This window comes from Canariomyces notabilis, assembly GCF_033297395.1.
Source record: "Canariomyces notabilis strain CBS 508.74 unplaced genomic scaffold N656scaffold_10, whole genome shotgun sequence".
Classification (NCBI taxonomy): domain Eukaryota; kingdom Fungi; phylum Ascomycota; class Sordariomycetes; order Sordariales; family Chaetomiaceae; genus Canariomyces; species Canariomyces notabilis.
The window spans coordinates 352,648-366,804 of NW_027041832.1; the positions used below are offsets into that span (position 1 = coordinate 352,648).

Genomic DNA, 14,157 nt, shown 5'->3' on the forward strand with positions numbered 1-14,157 from the left:
TTAGACTTTAGACAATGGGACTGAGATGATACCAACCTCATCAGCTATTTCGGCTCAGCAGTACTACCGCAGATCAGACCTCAATGACGTGAATATAACCTCTAAAAATCCCACAAATCTCATAACCACATTGCACCGTCCGTCGTCCCCCGGTCCACCCCTTTTAAGAAGTTACCCCTTGACCCTTAACCGATACTCATCCCCCCTATCAAGAAACACCACGCGATCACCCAGCCCAGCCGCCTGGACTTCCTTCTTAAAGTCCTCCAGCGACGACATGAACACATCATAATCATCATAATGAATCGGCACCGTCACGTCCGGATCCACCAACCTCATCAGCTGCACCCCCTGCTTCGCATCCATCGTGACCATCAAGAGCGGCAGCCTCGGGCTCGGAACCGTCGTGCCGCCGAGGTGGACCAGCATGAGATCGATCTTGTCCCCCTTCAGCCGCGCCGGAATCTCCTTCAGCTCGTCCACAAACAGCGTGTCCCCTGATATGTAGATGCGGTAGCCCGCTTCAAAGCCCCCGTCGCCGCTCGTGGTGCTGGTTTCATTCATAGAAGGAGCCATAGTATACCCCAACTCGACCAGCCACCCGTTAGTAGGCGGCACCGCGCCGAGCATCTCATTGACGGCCCCGATCGGGCCGGGCGGCACATGCTTGCCCGGCATGGCCGTTACTTTGACAGCCGGCGCCTTCTTCATAACCCCCTTACCCCCACTCTCAACACCGGGAGCAGCACCAGGTACCACCACAGGCATGAGCAAGCCCTCCCAGACATCCAGGGCGTGCACAGCCCTGAACCGGTCAGCCTCGTCCTTCCCAGTCCCAGTCAGACAGGCCTTTGCGTGCGGAGTGGTGACGATGGGCAGGTCGCGGCTGAGCTGAGCCTCAACGACACGGTCGAAATGGTCCTCGTGGTAGTGTGAGAGGAGGATCACGTCGACGGGTGGCAGCGAGGCCAGGTTGGGCACGGCGGGGTTGGTGAGGCGTGTGGCGGTTACCCCTGGGCCGAGGTGCACGTGGTCGCCGGCGTCTTATCGTACCTGTGGGTTAGTTGCCTACCTGAGAATGCCATTGAACTGGTAAGAGGGGGAAGGGGGTGGATTTGTACGTACGGAGAAAGTTCGGATCGGTGAGTATGCGGATGCCATTGTAGGATATCACGGTGGTGGCTGTGCCTATGAAGAACACACTTCCATCGGTTCCGTTCTCTTCAGAGGAGAGAGGTGGGAAGTTACTTTCCAACGGGTGGGTGTTGCTTTTGCGAATCGGGAGCGTGGGCTCCGGCTCTGTGTGGTGCGTCTGCGTCTTGAGGATCGGGATGCGTTCCTGCGGATTGAGCACCAGCTGCGGCAGCGCCGCTGGCTTGTTTTCCGTTGCCATTCTCGGGATGGTGTTCCTTTTGGACTTCGTCTTGGTGATGCACCTTTTCCTCCCGCCGGCAGTGTTCGTCCTGGACTATGAAATACTCCATCTTCGGTTACATTGATCGAACCCTGTTCTTTGTGTGAGTATGCCCCTGAGGGCACTAATTGGCTGCTTAGTGTTGTGATGATACAATGACGAATGCTCGGTGTCGTCATTGATGTCGGTCGTCTGGTGCCAAGCTATGGACCCTATTTGCATCAGGGGTCAACCGACACAACGGCGAGGGGTTACTACACATACTCTAATCAATGATAGTTGGGACAGTCTACCAAAAACTTAGCGTGGGCCAGATGGCTTGCGAGACCCGACGAAGATGCTTTCAACCATGGTCCATGTCAGCCAGCACAACGGTGACTCGCGTAGGCATTCTCACAGATCCCCTGGGCAACATGACTGCGTGTAAGTACCAATCAATAAATAATTATACCGAACTGAGCAATCGCAGAACGACTCCGTAACCGTTCTTAGCACTTCGAAAAGGAGGTCATGGACGAATAGAACGTCAGTATTGCCTAACGAAGCGAATCCGTACAGCCGACTCCATAACTCTGGATCCATCTGGGGTACAGATAGCGTGCAGCGGATAAAATGCAGGAATTCTCGTCAATGGTTAGTCGCGCAGCGCATGACCTGCTCGGTACTTGAGATGAAGGAACGGGAAATCATCGTCCCAGTCCGTACACCAACTCAACCACGACCGCTTGTCCTGAGCCCGGCCACCTTAGCCCTGCCACACATCTGGGCCAGGAGCCTTGTAGCTCGTCCGCACGGGATAGTATGACCACAGCAGACCCGGGTCATTCGATCGATACGCTCCCGGGAAAGCGACCAATGGACCGGGCTTGCCGTTTCCGCCCCCGGTGATCTCAACCTGCGCACACGAGAGATAGATCTGGGCGCCGCCAGCAGACTGCGCTTGGTGCAGGGCAATGCTCTCGACGCGGACGAGGTACTTGCCGCTGGGCACGCTCTTGGGCACCGTGAATTCCACCTGCTTCTTGTCTGCATAGACTGTTAGCATCGTGGACTGTAGTTTGAAGAGGAAGGGACCGTACTATACGCAGGCCAGGTGGCCTCTCCAGAGGTGAGAGCCCCGTTGGGACCGGGAACCGCACTGATTTCGGCCACCTTGAACCACACGCTTCCGGCGCCGTCCCAGGTATTGATATTTTGCCCCTCAGGCACCCTCGCCATGTAGAACGAAACCGGGCCGAAGTGCGTCACGGCTGACATGGCCACAAAGCCAAGCCTGTCGCCGGCAGCTACCGTGGCCGTCGAAGTTCCCGGCTTCATCTGGAAGCAGCGAATGTCCGGGCTGTTGACGTCCGTCACGCCATAGTTGCCTTGATAGTTCTTGGTCTGGCGGACTGAAGTCCATTCCTTCTCCTCGGCTACGCCGTTGACGATGAGCTTGGAGAATCTGTCTGGTCGGGATTAGCTGTGCTCCTGAGATATGATCGTGTGCTGCACGACTCACAATGTGCTTCAGCAGTCGCTGCTAGGAGCAGAAAGGGCGTGAGCTTCATCTTGACGTTAGGTTTAAGCGTAATGACCAAAGAGAATGTCGGAGGCTGGAGGCCGTCTGCCGGTTGGCGGTTGGCAAGGGGCAAGTCAAGTCATGGGCCCTCGCAACACATATACCTGATAGCTGCCGCGGCAATCTGGGGCCGCCACGGGAGTCAAAAATACCAGCGCTTGGTTGACGGCCAAAGGGAAAACAGCCAATCCGGTGAGAAGTCCAAGATAGCATGGACCACTGGAGAAGCATGGACAAGTTTAGGCTGTTCATGAGTATATATGAGCCGAGGTCACGGTACTGAGGCAACTGGATGGGTAGGATAATAGTAAGTAGAATTCCGCTCGCTGTAAGCCGGGGGACTCACAAACATGACTGTCGCATAGGAACGGGCAGCCCAACGTGGGAGCACTTGGCTCCAACCATTTACCCCACGGCGGCTTCCGTATCCAGCACTGGCTGCCGTGCACACCACCAGGACTGGTGGATTACCCGTAACCGATGGATCCGAATAGCAATTAGTTGCACCCAATCTGACTGCCGTTGGTCGTGGTTGGGTGGTCGACTGGTTGGATCTCCGGCCCTGGGCGTGATGGAACCCACGCGAAAGATATGATATACCTTATGGACTGCGAGCAAAAAACCCTTTCCGCTATGACAGCAACATGGAGCGCTCCTAAGGGATAGCGAAGGCAATCTTGGCCAATCGTCCCCAGTTCTCCTGCGTTCCCCCTCCTCCAGGTTGACATAAACCCGATGTTCATATTCTCCCACGGATCGGTCCCGGAGTATGCGTCTATGTCGTCGCACAGACGATAGTAAACCAGCAGCAGTCAATCTGTGCCTCTACTTCTATCAAGCAGTTGGGAAACCCGCGGGCTGCCTTCACTTGGAAGCTTCGGTAGGCCACAGTCTCCTCGCGTTCGTCGCCAATGCATGTAATACTGAAAACAGATCCAGGCAGTTCTGGGCAGTTGTCCGCCATGTCCAGTCTATCTCCGCCCTCATCGGTCGAGCATGGTAGTCCAAGTAGAGGCCCAGTCGAAGCATTTCCGAGTCGGTGCGCGTTTTGATGTAGCAAGTTTCGAGCTTCCAACGGGAGGAGTCGGAATCCGCGACGTGTAATTGAGTAAAGAACCATAACACTCTTGCGTAGGTACCAAGAACGTGGTGAGGATCGAGGCGAAATAAGAGAATACAGGCCACGGTGGTGACGTCTGCATTGGAATAGAGCGGTGAAAACGTCCCGAGATGAAGCCGTTGGGCGACATCAAAACCATTACGCGCCCACAGCGCGAAGTCCTGATACCCAGAATTGCCAATTTTGCGGAAGAACACGTCGAGCTCGCTCGCAAGCGCCGAGGAGCCTGATAAGTCTTGCTCGGTGAGCTCCGTGATGAAGAGCGAAGTGCGCAGTCCGCGGCTGGTGATCTGGGGAGGCTCGCCAAAGACGGTATAGGGCATTGATCTATGCCGTAAGTCCATGTACGTGGAAAGGCTACGAAAGTATTTGAAATCATCCGGGGATTCCGCTAGGATACTGCGTAGAGGCGTCGCATTGTGGACCAGAAGGTGCGTGTATCGGACATACGCTCTGAGTCTCGATTTCTATCGGACTCATCGCAACATGTTGGGCTGTACCAGTCCGAAGGGGACTGACGCGGCTGACCCGTTAACAGTAGGGTGCAGTCCTCGTCGGCGGCGATAATGTGCTCCTGGAGGCGAACAAATGCTTTCCTTCCCTCGCCGTAAAGCAACGGCATGTTGACGTCGAAGATACCCAGTAAGCAATACGCCATATCTTCTTCCTGTGTGGTGGAGCGTCCTGCAGCCCAAAACATTTTTTGGCCGGCGCAGACCGAAGACAACGGGGAAAAGTGGCCCAAGACGCCTATAGATATGCCGCAGAAATGACTTATGTACTCCTTATACGGACCTAGCTTGTCAGTCAAGTACTCCCAGTTGTGGTTATAGAACTGGACGTTAGAAGGCGCGATCAGCTCCTGCAACGTCCACCCGCGGGTCCACCAGCGAGATCCAAATAATAGGGACTTGATTCTGAGGTAGGAGTCATCGCGCCAGCCGGGTTCTAGAGCAAGGTCCTCCTCCAGGGCGACCAACGTGTAGCGTCCCTTGCGGGCACTGACATCACTGAGGAAGGCGTAGCACCTCAAAGCGTGCTGATAGTATCCGAACATGGAGTTGATGGTTTCTGAGAGCTCAGCGCTTGATGTCTTGTCAATGCACCATGTGTCGACCCAGGCCCATTCCCATCAATCGAGGACCGCCTGACGGCAGCACCCCTCAATCTTGGAAAAGCCCTTTTTCTTGCGTGCTGCGTCCAGGTGCGACATATCTTGGAAGGTGACCTCGTCTTCGCCCCATGTGTGCGACAGGATGGCGTAGGGCGGGGGGATTATTAACGAACTCGGCGAGTTCAAAAGTTGTGGTATTGATCAAGCGCATGTTTCAAATGGACATGGCGATGCCACAAGCTCTTGTAATCACTATGTGAGCGAAAGAGATGGAGTCCTCGGGGAAGAGGGTGCATCTCACGATGAGAAGTTGTCTCGTGTGGGGCTGTGTCGGAGCCTAAACCTGATGCAGCAAGACGCTTCCATTGCCCAGGACAGGCGCAGCCGCACTGCACCTCACCCGACCTTGCCTATTGGCCGGTGGTTAATCAACAAACCGCCACCATGCGCGAGCATATCATCGCAGGCATTGATGCCAAAATCATGAACGGCGCCTGGGTCCTGGATCTGGGAGAGTCCAGTCAGGAGTCAGAGTGTCGATGCCCGGCCCGGTGCGAGAAATGCCGTTAAATTTGATGTGGAGGCCATCACAGCGATTCCTGTGTGTTAACCACCGGGCGGCATGGAGACAGGAGACGAGATGCGAGACAAGACGGGACGGCAGCGCAAGGCAATTCTGAATTTCGCTGGCGGTTGGTTGATGCGTGCCACGGTGCCAGTGACAGCGGGAAAGCGGGCCCAGCAATGGGTGCGGGATTTTCCGAAGTCCGAACAGTGCCGAGTGGACCTTCCCGTCGAGAACGGAGCAACGGACAGGCACTGAGGCAGTCGCCACGCTAGGCCAAAGTTGGCGAGAGCAGTTTTTTGGCCTCAACGGAACCATCCGGCCACCCAGTCCAATCCATCCATCCAACTCAACAGCCAAGCCCGCAAAACTTGCGCTTCCTTTTGGTTCTGTTTTTCTCTCCACCACCCTCATTAGTAGTTGTCCGCCCACCACGGTCACTCTATTCAAGATGTTCATGGCCTCAAGGATCCAGCGCCGTGCCTTTTCGGCTTCGGCTAGAAACGTAAGCACTCGGCAGTCCCAATCGGCTCGCAATTGGCGTGCAATCAGCCTTGCATCGCGCAAACTCCCACCGCTGCCATTGATGAGTTAAGTTGTCGAAAGCTGACTAGTATCACGCCCAACAGCTCTCCAAGGTCACCGTTCTCGGTGCTGCGGGTGGCATTGGCCAGCCGCTGTCTCTGCTGCTCAAGCTGAACCCCAGAGTCACCGAGCTCGCCCTGTACGATATCCGGGGCGCTCCTGGTACGTCATCCGATCATAGACCCTTCTTTCCCGGCCTAATTGATTAACGACATCGACCCTGCAGGTGTCGCCGCCGATGTCTCACACGTCAACACCAAGTCGTCCGTCAAGGGCTACGAGCCCACACCCACCGGTCTCGCCAACGCGCTCAAGGGCGCCGAGGTTGTTCTCATCCCCGCCGGCGTGCCGCGGAAGCCCGGCATGAGCCGCGACGATCTGTTCAACACCAACGCCTCCATCGTGCGCGACCTTGCCAAGGCCTGCGCCGAATCCTGCCCCGAGGCCAACATCCTGGTCATCAGCAACCCTGTCAACTCCACCGTCCCCATCTGCGCCGAGGTGTTCAAGTCCAAGGGCGTCTACAACCCCAAGCGCCTCTTCGGCGTCACAACTCTCGACGTCGTTCGCGCGTCGCGCTTCGTCAGCGAGATCAAGGGCACCGACCCGGCCAACGAGAACATCACGGTGGTCGGCGGCCACAGCGGCGTGACCATTGTCCCCCTCTTCAGCCAGAGCAACCACCCCGAGCTGTCATCCAACGCCGAGCTGATCCACCGCGTGCAGTTTGGTGGTGACGAGGTTGTCAAGGCCAAGGACGGTGCCGGTTCCGCCACGCTGTCCATGGCCATGGCCGGCGCCCGCATGGCCGAGTCCCTGCTCCGCGCCGCCCAGGGCGAGAAGGGCGTCATTGAGCCGACTTTTGTCGACAGCCCGCTGTACAAGGACCAGGGCATTGACTTCTTCAGCTCCAAGGTTGAGCTTGGCCCCAACGGTGTTGAGAAGATCCTGCCCGTCGGCAAGGTTGATGCTGTCGAGGAGAAGCTCCTTGAGGCCTGCTTCGGCGATCTCAAGAAGAACATCGAGAAGGGCAAGACTTTCGTTGCCCAGAACCCGCCTAAATAAATGGGTAACGCCAGCAAAGACACGCTCTCTCTTCCAACCATATGGCCTCGTCCGGATCACTCTCGGAAGGGTGTTGACTGCGAAGGGGGAGCGTGCGGCTGAACAGGGGAGAAGGACTCTGAGCAACAGCGGTGCTTTTTGGCGTTCCAGTGGCTTAGAGCCGGGTGCTGGTGGACTCCCGGGGCTAAATCTGCGTAATCCTTCCCTTAGAGGCTTCAAGATATCTGTACCATACCGTTAGAGTCAGCGAGTTCCACCAATGTATTGAAACTAGCAGGACCAGCCAGTTGTGCACAGTATATGAGCCTTATTTATTGTTTATTCGCATGACACTTACAATGGAGCAGAGTAATCAAGCCCTGCCCGCTTTACATCTCGTCTATCTACTTCGGTGAAACCCCATTCTAAATCTACTACTGCCTCGCCTGCGCCTGTCCCCATGCAGCCCTTAACTGCGCCCTCTTCTCCTCCATCTTTCTCTCAAACTCGGCCACCTTCTCCAACCGCTTCTTCTCTTCCTCCTCCTCCTTCAATCTCTGCTCCTCAGCCTTCCTAACCCTCTCCCGCTCGAGCTGCTCTGGCCTCCGCTCTGCAATATCCCTTGCCTTGAGGTCACTAAACAAAAATTTGAGCACCACTTCAATAACATAGCAGGCCGCATAGTCAAGCACCATAACGGCCGTCATCGTAGTCTTGAACTCGTCCTTGAACGGCACAAGCTTCATGGCCGCGTTGAGCTCAGGCACAAGCTCGGTCGAGCAGGCAAAGGCGATGCCCGTGACGCCGACAATGCCGTAGAACATGCCCTTGTTCTCAGACAGGGACTCACGGAAGGGGCGGCCCTGGTAGTTGACGGCGAACGTCGAGATCTGCTGGATCAGCTGCAGCAGGTAGACGGCGCTGTTGAGGAGGGATGGCGTGAACTCGGCTTCGAGGTCGACCATTTCCGAGCGGCTGCACATTTCTGTTAGTGGGTGAATAGAGAAAGGATTGGTAAGAAGGCAAACTTACGGCTCGAGCTGGTCGCAGTATCGGGCAATGTAGATGAGCGTCGCGACGTGCACGGCAAACTGGCCCAGAATGGAGCCAATGATGTAAAAATTGAAAATGTTTGGCTGGGGCCGCTCCTTAGACAGGCCCTCGACCGATCTCGCTCGCGAGATGGACAGGAAACACACGCTCATGAGCATGCCGCTGATGGTAATCTGCCCGTCGCCAAACTTGATGCCCTCGAGGTACAAGACGCTCAAGCTGTAGGCGCTGATGAGGCAGTTCAAGGCGAGAATCTTGTACATCTGGATCGTGGCAACCAGGGTACACCGGCCCTGGCGGATAATGTTGGGAATGGCAACGACGTTTCGGAGCTTAGACGTGAAGGGCGCGGCCACTGAAGCGTCGCCCAACTTCAGTGAGGGGGGCTCGTCGTCCATCTCGGCCTCCATCATCGACTGTGTGAGCTTGTCGGCAAGACCTGAAGCCTTCTTGGCGGCATCAGCCTGCTTCGCCTTTCTCGGGTCTTGGTTGATCAGCTGCTGCGCTGCTGGGGAGGTTATGGTCTCGACGGCGGTACCGTTCGCCTTGGCGAGCTGCTCGACAGTAACGCCCTTCTTCTGCGCCTCCCGCTCCATCGCCTTTTCGTAGTGTGGGTTGGACGGCCCGGGCGGGTAGAGATGGGCAATCATGGCCGGTACCGGAGGGGCCGGCTGGTTCCAGCGCGCCATCAGATCAACCTGCTTCTGGTAGAGGTCTTTCATCTTAGTGTTGCGAGCGTGCTCCGCGATCCGGGTCAGGTCTTCCTGCGTTCCGTTGAGGAGGGCAACGCCAATATGAGCTTGCTTGAGCGCGCCGACATCGTTGGTGCCGTCGCCAGCCATGAGCGTGTAGTATCCCATATCCTTCAGTCCTAACAGAATATCCTCCTTCTGCTTGGGCGACACTCGCGCGTACACCCAGGTGTATCGGAGTAGCGACTTCCAGCCGACCTGGTCCTTGAATTTGCTCAGTGCATAACCTGTTACGCACAAATCCTTGGTTTTAAGAATCTCCGGGTCAATCGGCTTGGTAGGGTCAACGTCAATCCGGACCTTGTCGTCAACGCTCCGCCAGATGAGCGACTCCTCGCCATGTGCGCTATGCTCGGGCGAATCCAGGATGAGGACGTCACGGTCGACAATCTCCACTTCTTTGGCCACGTGAACGGCTGTCAGCGGGTTGTCTCCGGTAATCATAACCACGCGGTGGCTGCTCTCATTGAGCATGCGGACTGCCATCTTCGCATCCTCCTTGAGTGGGCACTGGAGGACCAGGAAGCCGGCAAAGTACAGGTCCGCCTCGACGTTCTCGCGCTTGAGCTCGTTTATCCTTTGCGTGCCCAGTTCGCCCTCAGTCGTTAGGTGCTTATAAGCGAGCGCAAGGACTCGGGCGCCGCGACGGGTGAAGTACTTGAACGTCTCCTCGTAATCTTTGGGAATGCTAACAAGCATCTTCATGATTGTCTCGGGCGCGCCCTTGACGGCAACAAATGTGCCTCTCAGTTTTCGGCCGGTCTTGACATCAGTGGAGTTGATGGTTGCAACGGAGCTCTGGCGTTTAAGGGCGGATGAGAACTGGAAACGGCGCTTGATGTGAACGGTGCCAACGACGCCGCCTGTGGCTAAACCGGCTGGTTTGCTTGTCAATATGTCATTCTTTCCCAGACTCCAACCCAGAGCGGTAAGAGTAGCCCTCTCCATCGGATCGCCCACGATGTCGCCTTCGTCGAGCTTCACCAGTGCGTGAGCAGTGGCGAGGACTAACATAGTCTCCATGCCAGCTTCGTGAACCGCGCTCATATGGCTATGGGCGCCATCGGATTCTCGCGGTGTATCGGTGCCCGAGTGGCCAAGGCCAAGGCCAGCGATGCCCTCAACCACGAGATCCTCACCGGTCAGGGTCCCTGTCTTGTCAAAGCAAGCAACGTCAATGCGCCCTGCAAAAGGGATTCTGAATGGTTCCGTGCAGAAGATGGCGAACTTGGCGAGTGCGGACAAACTGGTGTTGACAGCCAAACTCAGCTCCATGGGAAGCTCAGGGGGGACGACACTCGTGACAATGAGGATGCAATCGAGCAGCAACTTGGAGCGCTTGCGGTCTTTGCGGACACCCTCATCCCACACATACCATGAGGCAGCAAGGGCAAAGATGAGGAGGAACAGAATGAAGAGCAGCGCCTCAACGTTATTGGCAGAGACGCGCTCGGTCGAGTAGATCATGGTCCGGACCAGGCTGCCCTGGGACGTCTCGAAGCCGGTTTTGGTGACGATAGCCATGGCGCCATTATCAGGCGGTGGGGGTACGCCTGATGCAACTTTTGGCCTCTCCTCGTCTGCGTTGCCGTGAGTGATCTGGAGCACCTTTGTGCCGCCCCACAGGAACGAGTTCTTATCCAAACCGTCAGGCTCTATGACGGCATCCCCCGGACGAAGCTGAATGGAATCCTTCAGTAGCGGAGTACTCTCGCCAGAAAGCATAGCCTCGTTGACGATTGCGGTCCCCTCCACCAAAAGCATATCGCACGCCACGCCGCTGTCCTCCTTGGTCCGCGAGACCGACACCAAATCGCCTGGCAGGAGCTTGTCGCTCTGGATCTCGGTCCACTTTCCGAGACGGAAGACATAGATATCGTAGGGCTTGATGCTCATGCTCCGAAACTCGCTCAAGGTCCGCTGGCGTTGCCACACGACGGTGCTCTCAAACATGACAAGCATGAAGAGGGTGAAGAGCGAGTAGTACCAGTACTCGTCCAGCAGCCAGAGGCCGACACAGAAAACCTGAAAGACAAAGAACGGCGCCACGGCGTGTTCCTTGAAGAGCTCGGTGAAGGTAGGGACCGGAATATCGAATGTGTTTGTTCCATAGTGTTGCTCAAGGCGTTTGATTTCGGCCTCGCTTTGGATACCCCGCGACAGCTGGAACTTGTCGAGCTTCGGATTCGCATCGATATCGTAGGTCAGTGTGCTGAAGTTCTTAGCCTCGGGCCTGTAGAGAAACCGGCGCTTCTGAAAAAGAAACGAGATATTCGTCTTTTCTCCAACCTGGGCGAAACGAGTCAGCGGCTGAAAACAACCTGTAAAGAGAGGGGGAAGGGCATGTGTAAGGGTTACCTTTTCGCGCACCAGCTTGCAGATTTCAGCGGTGCCAGCATTTGCAATGGGGATGACCTTAATCAGCTCGGCGTCCTCGACAGAGCGCGCCTTCTTGGCCGTGAACAGAGCATTGAGATTGACGCTCCAGTGTGTGCAGAGCCAGACCAGGGTCTGGAAGGTGACTATTGTGCCGACCCAGACAAAAGTCCATTCGGAGGCTTGGATGTACTTGTCGTAGAGTTCGGTGCTGAGGTAGAAGCGCAAGAAGATGGGCCACACTATGGCGAACGGCCAGATGTAGGCATGTTGGTACAGGGGCAGTGGCCGGAGCAGCTCGGCGGACTTGATCTGCGAGTTGTCGACGAGCGGTGCCATGGCGGGTCGATGGCGAAGGAAAATGCGGGAGTACTTCCTAAGGTTCCGGCATTGAAGACTGCCTCGGCGGGCCCAGACAAGACAATGCGGAAGTCGAAAGAGCTGCCGGCAACGGTGAGGATGCGATGGAAAACGGCCGGTGATGTGGATGGTGGTGATGAGCGTAGTTTGCGACGGGGTGTCCTTTTGGTCCAAATCCGCCCCCGGTTTCAGCTGGCTTTGCTTGGCACAGGCGCCACCTCGAATTCTCGTCAGCTGTCGCCACCTCGCGTGGGGCCACAGCAGAATTGCCCCTGAACCCAGGCCCTGAAAAGGAGTTTGGAATCGGCGTACCATCAAAACACATTGCTTCTTTGAGTTGTAGGTACATACATACAAGGAAATGCAGGGCAGTTTCGTTGAATGAGGGAAAATCTCGACAGAATTGACTTGCAGCGGCTGATTCAAGCACCAATTACCTCTGTACTTTCATGTTGTAAACCTCCCGGCTATGCAAGAGGCCGAAAAGTGTGAGATCCATTTCTCGGATACCTGGTGACTTTCAGTTTATAATTCATACTGAAGTTGAGCTTACACTATCTCAAGTAAGTGGATTGGGCCGGGTAATCCAACCATGTGCCATGGACCCGACTGTCTAGGATTCATTCACATCGAACGAGGACTTCGAAGAGTTAAGGGCCAACCATATGCCAGCCGCTTGCAATTGAAACCCCGTTGAATTACCATTGACCCATTATCGCGGTCCTAGGCCGCAACCAGACTACCTAGACCATGGATATTGAATTATACACATACATGAACGGAGTAGCATAACCCTCCTGAAAACCACGCCCGCCGATTGCCGATCACACCGTGACCTGCTCCGGCGCCTGCAGAACCAGCCTCCCCTTTTCCTGGATATACGTCTCGCCGTTCGGCTTGAAGGTGATTGCCATCTTCCCAGGCAACTCCCACCTCTCCCCAGACAAAGCATCGTCCCCGTCCCGTTCGTCGCTGCCAGGTTCCGAGTCGTAGCCCTCATCTCTATCAATCCATCCAAACCCGGCGAGCACCGCATCGCGCGAAATCTTGCCGCCGATGGTGATGGTCAGGTCCTTGAGCTTCGGGCACGCCGCGCGCACGCCCTGAAGAACATTGATCCACATGTTCTGCCCAAAGAGGCCGTCGTTACCGGCAGACTCATCCTCATCAGGGCCAGCGTTGGGATCGGGCAGAGCCAGGATGCTCTGCAGTAGGGAGTCGTTTGAGTCGTCGCCGGTAGCAGCAGAGCGGACCGAGGTGCTGCTCTGGTAACGCCGGGTCAGATAGAGGTGGTCGTTGGGGTTGTTGAAGCTGAGTTCGAGCGACTTGAGCTCGCCCAGGAAGGAATGCGGGCGTCTGATGAAGAAGCGGTGGGCGTCTACCGAGAAGGTGAAGATGGGCGTGACGGTTTCAAAAAAGGACACGATGGCCTCGAGATACCTGTATCCGAGTTAGCCATCATCCTCTTCAAACTGTCAAGCAAGTTCGGGGACCACCCACATCTCCTTGCACGTCAAAAACACAGCCAGAAAAGGCGCCTTCTCAGCCGGCTCAGCATATCCCGTCATGGGATCCCAGCGCTTCTGGATGGCGTGCTGACACTGCCAGTGCTTGCCCCAGTTGAGACGCATGACCCAAGCAAACCAAAACCAGCGGGGCGGCATCCTGCTAGGATTGCTGCCGTGGTTCTCAAACGGCCAGGGCGACGTGACCCAGGCGTCCTCCTGCGTCGGCTCACCCGGGTGGACCTCGCACGTGGTGTGTCCCAGGTTGACGCGATCGGAGCCGTTAGCATAGATGTGCAGTCGCAAGTCCGACCCGGGACTCGACGGCGAGAGGCGCCGGGGCTTGAGATAGGCGCTCCACACTTCGCGATAGATCATGCGCCGGATCTCGAGCGGCAGGATGGTGAAGAAGAGGGATGCATCTTGGCTGATGGCGGATGACAGCAATTCCTCTCGTGTGATGGTTTTGGGAAAGTCGTAGTCGGTTTCGGCAGATGTTGGACCGTGGTGGAGGATGACCGACTCCTGACCGGGCGATCCTTTCAGCTTGAAGCCCGAGAGCCAGCGATTGATGGCTTCGCCTAGCTGTGCCGGTTTCCGACGGAAAACGGCACGAAGCCGGCCAAGCAGCGCGTGGATGTCCATTGTTGCCGGCCTGGGGCTGCACTCGTAGAGATCGTGCAGTCGTCAGGTCAGCTGCGGCATGTC

The 14,157-nt window shown here is 56.4% G+C and overlaps 6 protein-coding genes across 6 annotated transcripts; 1 reads left to right on the top strand and 5 right to left on the bottom strand.

Moving 5' to 3' along the window:
• Nucleotides 1–31: 31 nt before the first annotated feature.
• On the bottom strand, nucleotides 32–1,827 carry N656DRAFT_731196 (Metallo-hydrolase/oxidoreductase). Its single transcript, XM_064812640.1, has 3 exons — nucleotides 1,679–1,827; nucleotides 1,126–1,626; nucleotides 32–1,043 (listed from the first exon to the last, which is right to left on the bottom strand). Exons 2-3 carry the CDS (start codon nucleotides 1,391–1,393, stop codon nucleotides 172–174), a joined length of 1,140 nt encoding a protein of 379 aa, XP_064670338.1. The 5' UTR covers nucleotides 1,394–1,626; nucleotides 1,679–1,827; the 3' UTR covers nucleotides 32–171.
• A 332-nt stretch (nucleotides 1,828–2,159) lies between these two features.
• N656DRAFT_708715 (lytic polysaccharide monooxygenase) lies at nucleotides 2,160–2,964 on the bottom strand (the record flags this gene model as incomplete). The annotated part of the gene is made up of 3 exons (XM_064811528.1): nucleotides 2,160–2,440; nucleotides 2,494–2,862; nucleotides 2,916–2,964. 3 exons carry the CDS (start codon nucleotides 2,962–2,964, stop codon nucleotides 2,160–2,162), a joined length of 699 nt encoding a protein of 232 aa, XP_064670339.1.
• Nucleotides 2,965–4,291: 1,327 nt separating this feature from the next.
• On the bottom strand, nucleotides 4,292–5,506 carry N656DRAFT_74938 (uncharacterized protein). Its single transcript, XM_064812978.1, has one exon. It carries the CDS (start codon nucleotides 5,150–5,152, stop codon nucleotides 4,487–4,489), a length of 666 nt encoding a protein of 221 aa, XP_064670340.1. The 5' UTR covers nucleotides 5,153–5,506; the 3' UTR covers nucleotides 4,292–4,486.
• Nucleotides 5,507–6,225: 719 nt separating this feature from the next.
• On the top strand, nucleotides 6,226–7,424 carry N656DRAFT_768345 (malate dehydrogenase; the record flags this gene model as incomplete). The annotated part of the gene is made up of 3 exons (XM_064813616.1): nucleotides 6,226–6,279; nucleotides 6,404–6,521; nucleotides 6,586–7,424. 3 exons carry the CDS (start codon nucleotides 6,226–6,228, stop codon nucleotides 7,422–7,424), a joined length of 1,011 nt encoding a protein of 336 aa, XP_064670341.1.
• Nucleotides 7,425–7,837: 413 nt separating this feature from the next.
• Nucleotides 7,838–11,923, bottom strand: N656DRAFT_708957 (uncharacterized protein; the record flags this gene model as incomplete). The annotated part of the gene is made up of 3 exons (XM_064811553.1): nucleotides 7,838–8,378; nucleotides 8,436–11,497; nucleotides 11,567–11,923. 3 exons carry the CDS (start codon nucleotides 11,921–11,923, stop codon nucleotides 7,838–7,840), a joined length of 3,960 nt encoding a protein of 1,319 aa, XP_064670342.1.
• Nucleotides 11,924–12,768: 845 nt separating this feature from the next.
• Nucleotides 12,769–14,094, bottom strand: N656DRAFT_709028 (uncharacterized protein; the record flags this gene model as incomplete). The annotated part of the gene is made up of 2 exons (XM_064811560.1): nucleotides 12,769–13,384; nucleotides 13,445–14,094. 2 exons carry the CDS (start codon nucleotides 14,092–14,094, stop codon nucleotides 12,769–12,771), a joined length of 1,266 nt encoding a protein of 421 aa, XP_064670343.1.
• Nucleotides 14,095–14,157: the final 63 nt, after the last annotated feature.

What these genes read in the sequence shown, in the direction of transcription:
- N656DRAFT_731196 (XM_064812640.1), bottom strand. Translation starts at nt 1,393, where the DNA reads ATGGCAACGGAAAACAAGCCAGCGGCGCTGCCGCAGCTGGTGCTCAAT. An exon ending in CACCGATCCGAACTTTCTCC is followed by an intron (nt 1,044 to 1,125) that starts GTACGTACAAAT and finishes AGGTACGATAAG; the next exon opens with ACGCCGGCGACCACGTGCAC.
- N656DRAFT_74938 (XM_064812978.1), bottom strand. Translation starts at nt 5,152, where the DNA reads ATGTTCGGATACTATCAGCACGCTTTGAGGTGCTACGCCTTCCTCAGT.